This window comes from Nicotiana tabacum, chromosome 16 (assembly GCF_000715075.1).
Source record: "Nicotiana tabacum cultivar K326 chromosome 16, ASM71507v2, whole genome shotgun sequence".
In the NCBI taxonomy this organism is placed as follows: domain Eukaryota; kingdom Viridiplantae; phylum Streptophyta; class Magnoliopsida; order Solanales; family Solanaceae; genus Nicotiana; species Nicotiana tabacum.
The window spans coordinates 92,955,910-92,973,510 of NC_134095.1; the positions used below are offsets into that span (position 1 = coordinate 92,955,910).

At 39.2% G+C, this 17,601-nt stretch overlaps 1 protein-coding gene across 4 annotated transcripts in view; it reads left to right on the top strand.

The window, feature by feature from the left end:
- The window catches only part of LOC107776157 (putative thimet oligopeptidase), a 45,610-nt gene extending 33,320 nt beyond the window's left edge, over window positions 1-12,290 (top strand). For 3 of the 4 annotated variants that reach the window (XM_075233060.1, XM_075233062.1, XM_075233063.1), the window contains 7 exons: window positions 2,506-2,603; window positions 2,686-2,731; window positions 3,141-3,237; window positions 10,325-10,398; window positions 10,472-10,576; window positions 11,047-11,127; window positions 11,962-12,290. In XM_075233060.1, coding sequence (XP_075089161.1) covers window positions 2,506-2,603; window positions 2,686-2,731; window positions 3,141-3,237; window positions 10,325-10,398; window positions 10,472-10,576; window positions 11,047-11,127; window positions 11,962-12,069 — 609 coding nt within the window. In that variant the 3' untranslated portion in view covers window positions 12,070-12,290. Of the gene's footprint in view, window positions 1-2,505; window positions 2,604-2,685; window positions 2,732-3,140; window positions 3,238-10,324; window positions 10,399-10,471; window positions 10,577-11,046; window positions 11,128-11,763; window positions 11,898-11,961 lie in introns of those variants that run through there. The other variant, XM_075233061.1, reaches the window with a different exon arrangement.
- The last annotated feature ends 5,311 nt before the right edge of the window (window positions 12,291-17,601 follow it).

The window sequence follows — 17,601 nt, forward strand, 5'->3', positions numbered from 1 at the left end:
TTTATCAAGGTAAAAAGAATTCTTGTTCTCTTTCTAGTTCTCTGCTAAGACAAGTCAAGTAAGGGACAAGATGCAGATCTAACAAGTGTTCGTCTCCTTTCTTTTCTTATCCTCCTTTTCCCCCCTATCATATGGGTTGATTTCCTTTTGCCCTTATGTAATGGCATCACTACATCAAATGACATCCACCTTCTGGCACATAGAATTCTAGTTGCCAATGCATAGTTGAAGTTCAAGGACCAAAAGGATTATGTTATAGAATATTAGCTATAAATATAGTCTTAATACATTTACTAGATCATTCTAGATACATTTAGCAGATCTTGTAATATTCTTTTTTATTTGTTTTGATTTCTTTCCTTAGATAGATTTCTTGTAACTGTATAAATTCCTTTCATATTTATGAATAGAGAAATCAACTTCTACCATTGAATTACATGGTATCAGAGCTGCTAGGGCTCAATTCATGCTGAGAATTTTTTCCCGGCGACAGGGTAGGCATCGAGTGAGTCACACACACCACCTCGCGACTGCCTCTCACACTCCGGCATCACCTCATCAATTCTAGCATATACCATGTGTTTTTCTTGGTGTTAAAACACTGTTTGGAGTTTATTCTTCACGTCCAGATTGGCTTTATTTTTCCCTATACTTCTAAGACAGTCAATTTGGTAATTTGTTTTGTGCTTCTACAACTATCAGATTCTGTTTGGGTGTCGGATTGCTATTATTTTGTGTGTGTGCTGTTTATTCGGTATCATTCACGTCTTGCTCTTGTCAACCAATTTTGGGTGTCAGATTGTTCATTTTTTTACTTTTATTCATCAGTTGACTAAATATCAGTTAAAATGTCTGATGATAAAGCTTCCGTGACTAGAATAGTTCCAGCATTATCCAAAATTACACAGTATAAATTAAATGGGTCTAATTATTTACATTGGGTGGTTTGCAAATGTTGATTGGGTTGGATCTAAAATTGGTAGAAGGTTTACTACCGGCTAAGCTGCTCGGATACGGGTGCAGGTCTTTGATACGGGTGCAGATCTAGAGGTCGGATCCTTCAAGATGTAAATTCTAATATTAGGGATACAGATCCTAGTACGGATACGTTTGCGAGGATCTAACTAAAACTGATTCAAAAAAATAAAAATAGAAAAGTATCTCTAAATTATGAGAATTTTTATGGAATACTTACGTATAGCTTGTAAAGTGTGGATTTATTTTTTATTTTCAAGTTGTAGATAAGTAAAGGATTGATTTCCTAGATAAGATATGCTAATTTCTTCAAATTTACCCTAGTTTTGGTTCTGATTTCCGAATCAAATTGTATCTCGTCTCGAATTTTTCCATCGTTGTGGTCAAAGTATCCAAAATTGTTTGACCAAATCCGGTACAGATCCCATGCGCACACCCATGCTAGTGTCGTGTCGACACAGGTGCGACACCTAAATTGCCGTGTCAGAGCAACTTAGACTATCAGTTATTGTGTCTTTGTTGGTGGAAATTTTATATCATGGAGGAGTAAGAAACAAAATGTTGTATCTCGGTCAAGTGCAGAATCCGAGTACAGAGCTATGGCACAGGCCACGAGTGAGATTATGTGAATACATAACCATTTGATAGAAATTGAGTTGAACTACCCTATACCAGCAAAATTCTGGTGTGATAATCAAGTCGCTCTGCATATCGCCTCGATCCAGTATATCATGAAAGAATCAAACATATCGAGGTTGATTGTCACTTTATTCGTGAGAAGATTCAGGAGTACCTGATTTCCACTAGTTATGTAAAGACTGGAGAGCAACTAGCTTATTTTATTCACAAATTCGCTGAATAGAACTCGAGTTAATTATCTTTGGAGCAAGTTGGGCAGGGTCAACATCTACGCTCCAACTCGAGGGGGAGTATTATAGAATATTAGTTGTAAATATAGTCTAAATACATTTACTAGATCAATACATGTAGCACATCATTTAATATTCTCTTTCATTTGTTTTGATTTCTTGTAACGGTACGAATTCCTTTCATATTCATGAATAGAGAAATTAGCTTCTACCATTATTAAAGATTAAAATCAAATGCTCTTCCATGAATAATTTTATGATACAAGTAATGTCACTTTGCACATCACATGTTCGAAACCTGTCAGAGACAAAAGTGTGGTATTTAAGTAGAGAAGGGTATTGGTACGAGCTCATTATCCCCCGAGTTTCGAACAATGCGCTAGTTCGCCCTTTGGAATTTCTCGATTACTAAATTGAAAAGTAGAGTCGCTTTGTTTATGGTCGAAAGGAGACCTAACTCGAGGATTAATTCATGTCTGTATTTATTCCTGCTATTTGGCTAAAATATGTTGGGCAACCACTTTGTAGATGCTTATCATTCAGCTGTGGTACCCATATTGATAAAGTTTACCTTATGTACTTCTCTATGTAAAATCTCATCCACACACCGGGTTAATTTTTGGAACAGCTAAGTGTGTTCTCACTGATGTATTTGCTTCAGATACATCACATTTGCAACTGTGCATCATTTGCCAAATTCTCGGGGCTGCGCCTGGATCCTGATTTTGTGGAGATTCCTGCCCTTTTGATGGAGAATTGGTATGTGTTTAACACTTTGCCCTTTAAATTGATCCCTGTGTCGTTAGCTTATGGTATTATAAGTTTGAATTATTCGTGCCAGGTGCTATGAAAGCCTCTCTTTGAGGCTGATCTCTGGTTTTCATCAGGTGATCCATACTTCCACTGTACTTTCTATCCATTCTCTATGCTTCCAGTAAGATGAGACTTAAAATACGTCAGATATTCAGACTTGCTACTATTCTGCTTTTCTTTGCTCTTCCATCTGTTCTCTCTGTTGCAAGAAATGTTCTTTTGAGTAGCATTTACCATTCAAAAAAAAAAAAAAAAAAAAAAGAGAAGGAAGAAAAACAGTTACTTTGAAGGAATGCATTTGCTTTTTTACTTGCTTATGTTAACCTTCATGCTAGTTTAACCAATAAATTTCAAGTTTGATACATTGGCTTCAAATCAGAAACTATGCTTGACCTGATGTTATTGCCAACAAACTTGGTAATCGTTCTTTTTTAGATAGTTTGATAATATTTATACTCTATCGGCATCACTTACCTTTTGTAGGATATCACAAAGCCCATCAAAGATGAACTTTGTAAATCGCTTAAGAAATGGCGATGCTCCTTCTCAGCACTGAAATTAAAACAGGAGATCTTTTATTGTAAGTCTTTCTATTAGCTTGTTTAAAACTTAGCAATTTACTGGTTCTTCTTCTAATCCATGAAGGGATAACCTATTCTGTTCTTTTGGGTCCTTTTAGATACTAAAATTGGTAATCTTCATCAGATCACTTTCTGCTGCAAAGTTTCAAAACTTGTGTTTTCCCTAGTCATGCATACCTTATTAAATTGCCACTATTTGAATGATATGCTCTTATTAAATTGCCACAATTTCAATGATATGCTTACTCCTTTCCCACATATTTCTATGATATAGTCTTAGAATGTGCAATGTAAGAATAATCACAAATAACTATACGTCATTTGATAAAAAGAATCACAAACACCTGTATGCCATCTCTACTTGCTCAACATTCTGGATTTGTCCTCCTTCTGGCCCTGATCCCATTACCTTGTGTTATCAGATCTTCTATCAGCACTTCACTAGGTTTGATCTGCAGTTTTTTCTAAACATTTCTTTGCTTTTGACTAGGGGTGTCAAATGGGCGAGTTGGGCTAATTTTGGACGGTTTAAAATTGGGTGAGTCAATAAATGGGCGGGTTATTGACCCACCCAAAAGTAACTTGGGTTGAGATGGGCTAGGTCAAGTTGGGCTAAAATTTGGGTCATAGCCCAACCCGCCCAATTCTTACCAAGCTTTAATTAATGTTATTGTGTTCTTATGAATTTTTTAATTATCAAATAAGACTTTTTTTTTTCCTTTTATTATGGTCATATATAACATATCAAACAAAAAAAATATTATTTTTAATATATTTTAGCAAAGTTACTCATGGATCAACTTGGGCTAAAAATCGGCTCAACTTTAGATGGGCTGAAATGGGTTAGGTCAAGATTGGCTGAGTTCAACAAATGGGTGGGTCAATGACCAACCCAACCTTGGGCCGGTTGGCGGGGTCAAATGGGTTTTGACTCAAATTGCCACCCCTAATTTTGAAATAATTTATGCATGCATGATCCGAGAGAAGTAAGGTCATCCTAGCTCACCTATTTCACATTCAGTCCTGGCTTAAGGACTTTTGCCTTTATCTTTTGATCAAACATCACTTTCCTCCGTGGGAAATTGCACTTTTGGTTCCTTCAGTCAGATTTTGTTGTTGTTCTCGTGATATCTAACTAAGCAATATTTAACTTCCATTTAATTGAAATATCCACTTTGTTCTCTTGATTGATGGCCTCCCGCAAATTCAATAGAATATTAACTATTGAACCACGTGCCTACATTTACTATGCTAAATGGAGGTTATATTGATATTTCTTTACTGCAAATTTAGGGGGATATAGTTTGTTCGCAACTGTCACCTTTCTATGTGGAACATAAGCACTAAAATAGCCTCCACTTGGCATATTACATAATGTAATACTAATATTCACATGTTTTAAGAGTAAACCATGAAACTGGTCGGAGTCTAGTTCATGACGGACTTAAAATGCACATTACAATTAATTGAAGGTTAAATTTTCTTAGTAAGATATCAATAACAACAACAACCCAGTAAAATCCTACTAGTGGGGTCTTGGGAGGGTAGTGTGTACGCAAACCTTACCCCTACCCCGAAAGAGTAAAGAGACTGTTCCAAAAGACCCTCGGCTCAAGAAAACAAAAAGAAAAAGGAGACAATATTAGTATCACCACAGAAATCATAAGAAAATAGGAACAACATGAAATCCAGAAGAAAGATGCAAAGCAAAAGCGATAGCTAGTAAATAGGTTGTGCACTGAAAAGTGAAATAGTAAGACACAATATTGCCACTAGCTATCTTAGACAAAAACCCTATCAGACTGGTCTCACAATGGTACGAAGTAAGGAAAGACTCAACTACCTCCTAACCTACAACCCTAATACTCGACCTCCACATCTTCCTATCAAGTGTCATGTCCTCGGAAATCTGAAGCCTCGCCATATCCTGCCTGATCACCTCTCCCCAATACTTCTTAGGCCGCCCTCTACCTCTTCTCGTTCCCTCCACAACCAACCGCTCACATTTTCTCACCGGAGCATCTAGGGTTCTCCTCTGAACATGCCCGAACCATCTGAGCCTTGCTTCCCGGATCTTGTCATCAATGGGAGCCACATGTGCCTTCTCCTGAATAGGGGTGTTCATAAAAATCCGAAAACCCGAACCAAACCGAACGCCAAACCAAATCGACCAAAAAAACCTATACTTTTTGTTTTGGTTTAGTTTTGGTTTTGAAATTTAAAAACCGATCAAATTTGATTTGGTTTTGGTTTTAATAAAAAAAAATCGAACCAAACCGAATATAGGAGTAGCTATTTTAAATTTATTATTACACCTATAATATATATATGTATACTTTTATACAAAGTTTCAAATTTTTTATAGTAAATGTTAATCGATTGCACTTTTAGTACATGTCTTTACCTTTACATTTTAGTTTGATTGGTAGTTTTCTTTTGTTAAGTGTAAGAATCTATTTCATGTTAAAAATAATATATTTTTAATTGAGTCCTTAAATTATTCATCACTATTTGATTCAATTATCATCAATATATCTTGGTAAATAATAGGTTTCTCAAAGGGCAATTGATTTGATAGTGTTACGTTGAAAATGTGGTCGCCGAAATATGTGTTTGGTAATGTATGTCTTATATTTAAGAAAAAACCGACAAATAACCGAAAAAACCGAAAAACCGACATAAACCGAATCAAGAAAAAATCGACTTAATTGGTTTGGTTTGGTTCTAATATTTGAAAAACCGACTTACTTGGTTTGGTTTCTTTTTAGGGAAAAATTGATCCAAACCGAACCATGAACACCCCTACTCCTGACTATCATCATTCCTAATCTTATCCATCCTAGTGTGCCTGCATATCTATCTCAACATCCTCATTTCCGCCACTTTCATCTTCTGGATATGTGAGTTCTTAACAGGCCAACATTCAGCCCCATACATCATGGCCGGTCTAACCACCGCTTTATAGAACTTACCTTTGAGTATCAGTGACACTCTTTTATCACATAGGACTCCAGATGCTAACCTCCACTTCATCCATCCTACCCCAATACGGTGTGTGGCATCCTCGTTGATCTCCCCTCCCCCCTGGATAACCGACCCAAGGTACTTGAGCTGCATCTACTTGGGATGACCTATGATTCAAGCCTCACATCCGCGTCCACTTCCCCCGGCTCAGCGCTTAACTTACAATCCAGGTATTCCGTCTTCGTCCTGCTCAACTTGAAACCCTTAGACTCAAGAGCCTGTCTCCAAACCTCCAGCCTCTCGTTAACACCGGCTCGCGACTAATCAATCAGAACTATATCATCGGCGAATAGCATTCACCATGGCACCTCCTTTTGAATATGGTGTGTTAACGCGTCCATCACCAGGGCGAACGAGAACGGACCGAGCGCAGAACCTTGGTGTAACCCCATTACAACCGGAAAATGATCAAAGTCGCCTCCTACCGTCCTAACCCGAGTCTTTGCCCTATCATACATGTCCTTAATTGCCATAATGTAAGGAACCGACACACCTTTTGCCTCCAAGTATCTCCACAGAGCTTCTCTAGGAACCTTGTCATATGCTTTCTCTAGGTCAATAAACACCATGTGTAGATCCTTCTTCCTCTCTCTGTACAGTTCCACCAACCTCCTAACAAGGTGTATAGCTTCTGTAGTAGAACGACCCGGCATGAACCCGAACTGGTTATCGGATACAGACACTGTCATCCTCACCCTCGCTTCAACCACCCTTTCCCACACTTTCATGGTATGACTCAGTAACTTGATACTCCTATAATTGTTACAACTCTGGATATCACCTTTGTTCTTATACAATGGAACTACCGTACTCCACCTCCACTCATCCGGCGTCCTCTTCGCCTTAAAAACATTAAACAACCTAGTCAACCACTCCAAACCTGCTCTCCTCTCACACTTCCAAAATTTCACCGGAATCTCGTCTGGCCCGGTCGCTCTACCCCTACTCATCTTACGATAGCTCCCACAACCTCCTCAACCTTGATACGCCTTCAGTACCAAAAGTCCCGGTGACTCTCGGAATGCTCCAATTCGCCTAGCACAATATCTCGATTCCCTTCTTCATTCAGAAGTTTATGAAAGTAAGTCTGCCATCTCCTCTTAATCTGGGCATCTTCCGTCAATACTCTACCATCTTCGTCCTTGGTGTATCTCACTTGGTCCACATCTCGAGCTTTCCTCTCTCTCAACTTGGCCAGCCGGAATAACTTCTTCTCCCCGCCTTTTTCCCCCAGTTCCTCGTACATACGACCATACGCCGCAGTCTTAGCCTCCGTGGCCACCAGCTTAGCTTCCTTCCTAGCTAGCTTATACCTCTCCATGCACGCTTGCCTCTCCTCCGCGCCTATGCTCCCCAATAACTTCAGGTACGCCGTCTTCTTCGCTTCCACTTTACCTTGTACCACTTCATTCCACCAAAACATAGTGTATCAATCACGGAAGGTCCAAAAAGTCAATTTCGATAGCTACTTTGGCTTTCCTACCTCCCCAACTGTCCCTTCACGCCAAAAGAAAATTGGTGTTGAAGGAACTATTTTGCTGGTAAAATAGATCTCCTTCCTTGCTCCCCTGCCTCCAAATGCGGGCAAAAGATATAAAATCACCACCAGTCTGCTTTTGGGTTTTTTTAGTTGGATTTCACATTGATCCTATAAAAGTTACTGGGTTTCAGAAATGTTTTTGTAAGGAAACTAATAAATCCAAATGTATTTGTCAAATATGGCAGCAAAGGAATGGGATGACAGTGACGAGATACAATGTCAGCGGTGAACCCGGTGGATATGGAAAGGCAAAGATGGAAATAAGCAGAGGAACAGGCACACAAGAAGGAAAAGAAACGAGAGTAGATTTAGGGGTTTTGGTGTAGTGAAGGGTATTTTTGGGAGTATAATAAACTGTAAGGGTTAACAAAGTAAAATACTTAATCAAACACAAGGAGCTTTAAAGTTGAAAAGCCATGTTGAAGTGTGCAGCTTATGGCTTTTGATTTGTTTTGGCATAAAAACATCTAGCTTAATAGCACTTTTGGTGTTACCAAACACTAAAATAAGCCAAAAGGTGCTTAAAACCAGCTTCTAAGTTTATCCAAACACCCTTTAAAGGCTGGTCAAACGAGCTTTTAAGCACTTTTTGTCTTAAATTTGGTGTTTGATAAACACCAAAAGTGCTTTTAAACTAAAACAAGCCAAAAATCATTAATTGGCACCCTAACTTGTATTTTTTCTGCTTAAAAGCTCCTTGGATACCAAGTATCCTACTTTGTTGTCCCTTACATTTTCTTATATTCCAAACAATACCTTTCATTGCACCAAAAGCCCTAACTCCACTTTCGTTTCTTTTTCCTGTTTTTGCCGCTTTCTTTCCTTCTATGCATCTTTGCCGATATCGCCAATTCCTGCGCTGCAGATAGACTATCAAGTTGGAAGATGTGGTATTTGTCTAAGTGAGAAAGAGCAACTTTAGCAAATAGTTTATTCGATAATCTTTCCATGTATACCATGTCTTTGTTTCCTTACTTGCTAAAGTGGAGAACCAACTGAATAGACTATGAAAAGGCTTCCTCTGAGGAAAAGGGATGATAAAATGATATTGGTCAAATAGGAGAAGGTGAAAGAGGTCTAAACTAAGGATGGACTTGGTGTAAGGAACTTAAGATTAGAGGGTACGAGCTATTTAAATAGTTTTTGTGATATAGTCAAGACAAAGATTTACCTTGGAGAAGGGTTTAAGTGCTAAAAATGGGAAACAACACTCTTGGTGCAACAAGACAAACTCAAACCCTCTCATGGATATGGTCTGAGGACACACATAGAAGTCTTTGGTCAGCATTCCAAATATACACCTACTTAAAAGTAGGAGATGGTCGAAAAAGATTTTGGAAAGGTTGTTATCTTAGAAATAAACTCTTGAAGGAGACTAACCCTGATATCTCAATTTAGCTGTAAATCCAGATGCTACAATTGCTCATTGCAGGACTGTAATAATTGGAGCATTAATCTGAGGAAAAATTTACAGGATAGTTGGATACTTGGATGCATGGCTTGCTGCATTTATTGGATGTATTGTGTGAGAGGGCTTGGGAGGTGTGAGAAAATGATTAATTCAGATGTTCTTAAACCAAAAACGACAAATTTACTTAAATCTCCTTACAAGCTCCAAGGGTTTCCTCTTTTGGATGAGTCTCTCCAAATGAAGCTTGCCTAACCCAAGATAATCTGATGAAAGGAGAAATAATGATGTGCAACAGATGTTTTTTATGTGTGAAAAGAGTAGAGAAGTGTTAATCACCTGTTCCAGTACAGGAAAGCTGCAACTGAAATGTGGCATATGTTCCTAAATATATGTGAATGAAATAGGTGACAATGATATGACCATATCACAGTGCTTTTGGCGCTGAAGATGAAAAAAAAAAGGACAATGGAAGGTAGAGACATTCGGGAAACCGTTCCTCTGTGCTTCGTTTGGGTTTGACGGCAGGTGCTTTGAAGACTGTCGAACAACAGTTCATCAGCTGAACGCCTCATGTTTGCATTTTTCTCTGGTGCAATAGTATTTGGTTTATGGACTTCATCAGTTTCCCCTTGTAGCTAAAGGCATATTTTGTAATCTGCACCTTATGTGAAAAATGCAATTCCCTAATGCTATATTATTGATAAGTATAATTTACCTTTTGCTCCGTAAAAACTGTTGCATATTTAATTCACATATGCATAAGATATGCAATAGCGATCTCTGAGTTAAAGGTTTGGTAGGACTCATGAATTTTTAGAATGCTATCATATACACCATCAAATAAATCTTGGGTTTCAAGTTTTTGCTGCAGATGTCTTTTTATTTTATTTTTCTTTTGGGTGTGGGGGGTGGGGGAGGGGGCTGCACTTACCACTCAGAATGAAGCCAGTGACTGTTATCCTGCTTAAAATAAATTAGTCGGGGACAAAATGTAGGAAACAAATATTTTGGACAGTTGAAGGTTGGTCAATGTACCAGAAGGAAGCACAAACCTCTTAGACTGTGTCACTTAAAGAGGGTCACTTTAAAGAGTTGACATTCATCTTTTCAGGTCTATTCGATCAAATTATTCATTCTACTGAGAATGTTGACATTAGTGGGCTGTTCAAGCATCTTTATCCGAAGGTATATGTTGTCACTGTTGTTTATTGGAAGGAACCCTAATATATTGTGTCTAAGCTCTTCTCCATTTCTCCAGGTTATGGTAGGCTTACCGCTTTTAGAAGGAATTAACCCAGCTTCATGTTTTCCACGAACTGCTATTGGCTATGAGGCCACTTGCTACAGTCACATCTGGAGTGAGGTTGTGCTCATCCTCGTTCTTATCTGTTTACTTGACAAGTTTGTCATTCATGGATGTGCCCATAAAAGCCTAATAGATTATGTTACTTGCTTTCTTTTTCCTCCATTTACTACCTCTATTTCATTTTATATGGCACTCTTTTCTTTGGAAACTCTTAGCTTTGAACTTTTTATTTTACTCTTAATAACATTGCTCTTATAGCCATAGAAATGTCATGGCATGTTTAAGATTACATGTTTTAAGAGCTATTTTGGGTATGTGCCAGAAGTCTTTCTTTCTTAAACTCCATGCCCGGTCAAACATCGCCATGTAAAATGAAGCGAAGGGTGTATTTTATTATTTTTGCTAAATGCATCATCAGCTACCTCATGCTAAGCTTTGCCAGAAGTATTGCAGAATTACTGTACAGTTTGGAGTGTTTATATTCTATTTGGTAATATGGTTTTGACAAATTTATTAATTCTTCCTAGGTCTTTGCTGCTGATATATTTGCGTTGAAGTTTCATGATGATATTTTCAACCTGCAAGCAGGCTTGCAATTTAGGAATAAGGTACCAAGTACATCCCTGAGATTGTACTTTCCATTTGCTACACTTGAACTTTATGTTTAGATCGACAATACTTAACCACATATGATGTCTGACTCTGCAAGGATGGGTTAGTTTTCCCGTAAAACCTAAGTGATTAGTACCAAGTGATCCCAGCGAATAACTTAACATGGATAGATCGCTCTTTCTCTTGCATGTTTAAAGACCAGAACTAGCTTTTGCAATTGGAGATGTAATTTTGCCTTTGCTTTTTGTGGTTATCTGAGGCAGGAATCCTTGGGGATAACTGCTAAAAAAAAAACCTGAGGGTAGTCTAGATTTGCAACTATTGCAGCATATGACATATGCTACTATGTTACTACAATTTCCAAATTCTACATCTAACCGAATGAATCCCTCTTAGCCACTAGGACTGCTGTCTCTATCCACATTCAGCTATGTTTCTATCAATTTGACGCCGCTCCCCAATCGTCAGTAAACTTGAAACTTAAAATTTCACTGCACACTAAAGAACCTGTCTGCACGCAATTACTCCATTCTCCAATTACGGCTGAAGTATAAGCCCCTGCCCCTGCCCCTCAAAAGATTAGGGCCTTTCTGGCTACGAGTATTGAGTTTTACTTAAATCAATTTTTATAGGTCTTTTAGTTTCATGATAGCCGACTCAGCTTGAGGAAGTCTTCATGTTTTTTCAGAAAGTGAATGCAGTTTCCAGAAACTATCAGGGAGGATCACATCCTAAGTTCCCTGCTGAATTGCTCATTTTCTTAAGTAATGACATGAGAAAGCTCTCCTTTCTTGGCACTTTAAATTTTTTTCATTTTCTCTTTGTGGTAGGTATTGGCCCCAGGAGGAGGAAAAGACCCCATTGAAATGTTATCTGAATTTCTTGGGAGGGACCCATCAATACAAGCTTTTCTTGACAGCATATCTGGTACAAACTAGAGTTCGTTTCACCATTGGTAAAGCAGGGTGAATTTTTTCTGCTCCATCCTGTAAAAGATATAGTTGCCGGCAAAAAATATACTATTTTCCATCATGATAATACTTTAGGAGGAGAAACAAAAAAGATCAGAAATGGAAATAGCATGTAAAATCAAAGGCAGTTCAACTACAACCATTGAAAAAGTGTGGTTGAGCTGTTGCTAATATAATCTTTATTCTCTCTTCGTAGGTTTTTTATTTTTTATTTTTTTTCCGCAAAATTTTCTGAAAGGTCCTAAGTACAACAAAATAACTTGTAATTGTGAAGTTGTTAGTGTTTACCCTAAAAACGGATAACAATTGAATTTATACTGTGGTTTTAAGGACACGTGATTTACTTAACACAAATTGAGAGAAAATGTAAATTGATAATGGAATTAACTGCAAATATAAATGGAGCAAACTAAACGAAATGTATAGCTTTAATCCTTGAGCTAGATTGCCCTCGAATTAAGCGTATATATCGCTGGAAAGTATGAACACAATAACGAAAATATTGAGAGCTTAAGAATAAGAGAGTATTGTTTTTGTGACGTGAATATGATGCCCTTTACAATTGGTTAGACCCCCTTTATATAGTATGAGAATCCTATTCTTGGTACATTCCTAAATATAGTAAAAAATTCCATAATTGACTAATTAATCAGTCTCTTCTTGATACATGTTGGGATTTACGCCGTGATCCTTGCCCGATAGCGGATATTTCATCTTTCCGTTATTCGACCCAGTAAGCTTCCCTCGATCTCCATCTTATTCGGTCCCGATCTTGGTCGATCTCCAGCTCGGTTGGTTTTGATTTTGGTAGGTCTCGATCTTAATCGGTCTTAGGATCTCGAGCTTGGCAATCTAACTTCGTATCACAGTTCGGTATGACATGGGGTTGGATCTTGGCCTGTCACCCCCGTTCTCGATTAATCATAAAAAGGTCGAGCCCGATTTTGACCATATACAAGTAGTCCCCTCGTTTTTTGGAGAGTAACGACAAGAAATGATTTGAGCCGTCGAACTTCACCTCGATAAATCATGACATAAGCACCATGACGTAAGTAACAAAGGTAATTGAAACGCCATGTCGGCACGTTCCCCAAGCATTTAATGCGCGTCAGTCGATAGTCGGTCATTACTGGCTTTGAACCGTCACTGAGAAATTATAAATATCATTCTTCTTAACTTTTCAAACTTTACTTTCAAATTTTCTTCATTCTAATCCTCAAAATCCTTTGCCTTCCTCAAAGCTTTGTATTCTCATATCCCTGAATTTCTTCGCTCGCTTCATCATAAAATACCAAGCGCTCCTCTATAGTCCCATTCTTCTTTACTCATAAAAGAAATGGCTAAGACTTCAAAAACCATTCCACAAAAGGAGACTGCTTCATCATCACGGCCGGTCGGTGAGGAACTGGCGGCGAAGCCACGCCCTGAAGAGTTTTTTCCTAGGGATGTGTCCTCGATTCTGATTTCAAGATTGAAAAGACTTCCTTGGTGCCAGGTCGATGCGAACCGCTATCGAGGTATATATGTTCGATAGCCGAGAAACTCCTCTCCCAGGTTAAAAAGATTGCAATTGGGGTTAAAAAACACGTGGTGGTGCCTGCTCCAGAAGAAGCAATCACCACCCACGTGGAAGGGTTCGTAAGTATTTATACTTATCCCTTCACGTTGGGTCCCTTGGATCCGATCATCGTAGATTTTTGCAAGAAATACGAGGTTACCCTCGATCAGATTCATCCCACTTTCTGGAGGATAGTGATATACTTCGTTTCTTCTCAAGTAAAGTCGATGGGCTTCCTTTCACCCTCGACCACCTCATACGCCTATAGCCCCAGACTCTATCGAGGGGGACTAATAAAGCTTCAAAGTCGAGCAACCAGGGCGCCTTTCTCGAGCATAGATGAGGACAAAGACCGGGGCTGGATGGGACGATTTGTTCGAGTGAAGACCTCGAACTTGATCTCGGCCGAGAGTGTGCCATTTCTTGAGAAATGGAATATGAAACGTAAGTATAAACCCTTCCTTAACTCCTGTTTATTGTCTTCGTATTTTCACCCTTTATTATCTGCATTTTACTTGATGCAGTCGTTGCCTGGATGCCGGGTACGGTTCCTCAACTCGAGGATTGGGTCAGGAGCCTAATATCGAAGTCGACACATGCTGAGCGCGCATGGTGCAATTTGGCGAAAGGTCGATAGGAGGCTAGTAGTCATGGTAAACTTTTCTTCCTGACTTGTTCATTTGACCATGGTTCGAATATTTTCCCAGGCTTATTCATTTCTTTTGGTTTGTAGGTCTCGGGTAGGATGTGATGATGAGGCCCCTGTCTGGTGATGAAGAAGTCCAATCATCTGCTCTGAAGTCGGAGAAAAAGAGGAAAATGACTTCGAATTCCACGTACTTCGAGGGGCAGAAACCCAAAAAAAAAAGCAGCTCGTAAACCCAAGGGGAAAATCATCCCTTTATTTATGGAGTCAGTCCAACGACTAAGGGATGAGGCCGAAGAAGAAGAAGAAAGAGAAGACTCCGGGCTGGTGGCCCGTGCGCGAGCTGGCACCGAAATTCGAAGAACTACTGAGCCGGTGAGAGTTGAAACTGCTCTGCCTTGATTAATCATAAAAGGTCGAGCTCGATTTTGACCGTATACAATTAGGTATCATATCCCGGGGGTAAGAGAATAGCGAAAAGAGGATGAACATTGGAAACTTTCGTCATTTGGACTGAAGAATCTGTGGAGGAAATCAGGTTTTAAATTTCTTTGAATTGGCTTTACGTATTTTCGTAGTCATACTTAGAACCAAATTAGACATAAAAATTGTAAATTTCCAAAAAAAAATTTAATTTTTTTTAAAAGTGAAATGGTATTTGAAAATTAGAGTTGTGTTTAGACATGAATATAATTTTGAGTTGTTTTTGAATTTTTGTGAGTGATATGAGTGAAAATTTTGAAAAATAGCTTTTTGGAGTTTTTTAAATTTTTGAAAATTTCCAAAGTGAAAATTTAAAATTTTATTGCCAAACACTGATTTCTAGAAAAAGTGAAAAATTTTCGGGAAAAAAGTGAAAATTGTTTGTTTACCTTGAAAATGGTATTAACAATTATATTTGATTTTGTGGTTCCAAAAATATGTGATTTATTTCAATACTATTTGTTAGGCAATAGATGCTAAGTGTAAGTAAAGAGAATAAGATATGCAAACCAATGCTGCCGCAAGACTAGGCCTTGAACTGGCCGGAATAGGGGGCCTCGAGGTCTAGTTAGGATAGTTAGCAATGAAAAATTGATGGAGAAACAATGATATCGAAGGTTTCGAAGATAGCCTTTTGCGGTTAATAATGGGAAATAAATGAAGAACAATAAATGAATAATAAATGAACAATAAATGAACAAGTAATGAATCTGTAGAGTAATTGTTGAGCACGTTTAGGCAAGAAAAGCAGAGAATGTTCTATTGTATTGAATACTCATGTGTGTTACAAAATGACAAGGGGTCCCCTTTATATAGGAGGGGTGAACACCAACACAGTACAAGTCTAATCATGACAGAGAAATGCTATTGGTATAGCTGTGTAACAGACTTGTACTATCTTTGCAGACCTTATTAGCTCTAACCATGCGTCCTTAGGAGTTTTTTCGCCTTTCCATGATGGTCATCGATTTTATACTGCCTCGAGGTAGGCCGCGATGAGCCTTCGACATGCTTTCTCGAGGTATGCATTTTGGGGTCGAACTTCAGTTTTTACTTCGAGACCCTCGAGATTGGGCCCGAGATGCCATAAAGGCCTTGATATTAGGGCCCCTGGTATCGGCCGCACACAGATAGTCCCTGCATTTCTTATAATGAAATGATAAGAAACGATTTGAATTCTTTGATTCTTCGATGTCCCCATCATGATGCAAGTCACGTGAGGTCAGTGATTGATGTGACAGAAAAGACGTGCAAAAGTCACGCCTGTATGTTTCTCGAAAAGCTTTAAATCGAAAATGGCGGTTGACCGTCCTTTTATCTTCTTCAACACGCATGACGTATCCCTATAAATGCCTCAATCCTTCGTTCCTTAAACCTTTACCTTTCACAACATCTTCAGATCTTTAGAAACTATGTTTATACCCTCACTTCTTCCTTGTGTTCGTCTCTCAACCGATTTCTTCCTCTCCTTCTGAGATTTTGGCAAAATCTCTAAAATTGTTCCCCAAAAGGATTCATCAAGCTCGTCTAAGAGTAAAACAGTAGTACCACCTCGTATTGAGGAGTGTATTCCCGGGCCTTGTGAAACATCTTCTGATTGCCAGGTCGAAAAACCTTCCTCTGTTCCGGGACGATGCGAACCTATGTCTCGATACATCAGCCTAATAACTGAAACTAAGAAAGTTAAGGTTTACTGCCATTGGGGGGAGGCGGTGCAAGTAGAGATTCCTTCATGTGAAGAAGACAAAACCAAACACAAAGCCAATTTTCTTAGTATATACACATATCCTTTCACCGTAGGCCCGGTAGAAGCCTCTTCGCCACCGATAGACCCAGTGATCCTCGATTTCTGCAGACAATATCGGGTGACGCTTGGACAAATCTATCCATCATTCTAGCGCATTGTTTATCTGATTAGGTATTTCTCGAACATGGTCGAGGGGATGCCTTTTACCCTTGATCATCTGATTGAACTGTACAGCCCCCGAATTTATCGAGGAGGCCTGATTAAGTTAAAACATCGATCCTCAAAGACCTTTTTTGCTAGCATTGGCGAGGACAAGGACTGAGGGTGGATAAGCCGCTTTGTCCGAATCAGGACCTCGGACCTGATCCCCGCTGAGAAAATGCCATTCCATGAGGAATGGAATATGAAACGTAGTTAAACATGTTTTATTAATCGGATATCTTTTCTTGCCTTCCAATTAACTCCCTTCGATGATGCATCTGTCGAGTGGTACCTCGGTGCTGTCAAGGATCTCCCGGGCTGGGGTCGATGACTCGATTCGACCTGCCCATATGTGAAGCGTGTGTGGCGTGATCTGGCTAAGACCCGTTGGGAGGCCAAAAACCATGGTGAGTTTTTATTTCTGTCATACTCGAGCTTCTTAGAGAAGATATCTCTTGATAGTACCCTCACCCTTTGTGCTTATGCAGGCCTTGGAGAGGCCGTTTTGATGAGGGAACCCCCGCATAGGGAAGCAGATACCTTGAAGCCTGCTAAGGAGAAAAACAGAAAGAAGAAATCACCAGCTGAGTCCCTGAAGCTGAAGAAGGCTAAAGTTCATTTACTTCGGAAGTAGCAGAGAGCCTCTGAGTTGGGGGCAAAGAGAAAGATGACTCCCCGCTTGCACCCGGGGGAAGAGGAAACGCGAATGCTTCGGACCTTGCTGAGCCGAAGGCAAATAAACCAGAAGTTGCTGATGTTGTCCCACCTCGAACAGAAGAGGCTCTCAATGGTGGGTCAGATTATGTCGCTGAGCCGGTCGATGCCAAAACATTGCCCGAGCCGAGGGGCATTCAATAGATGAGT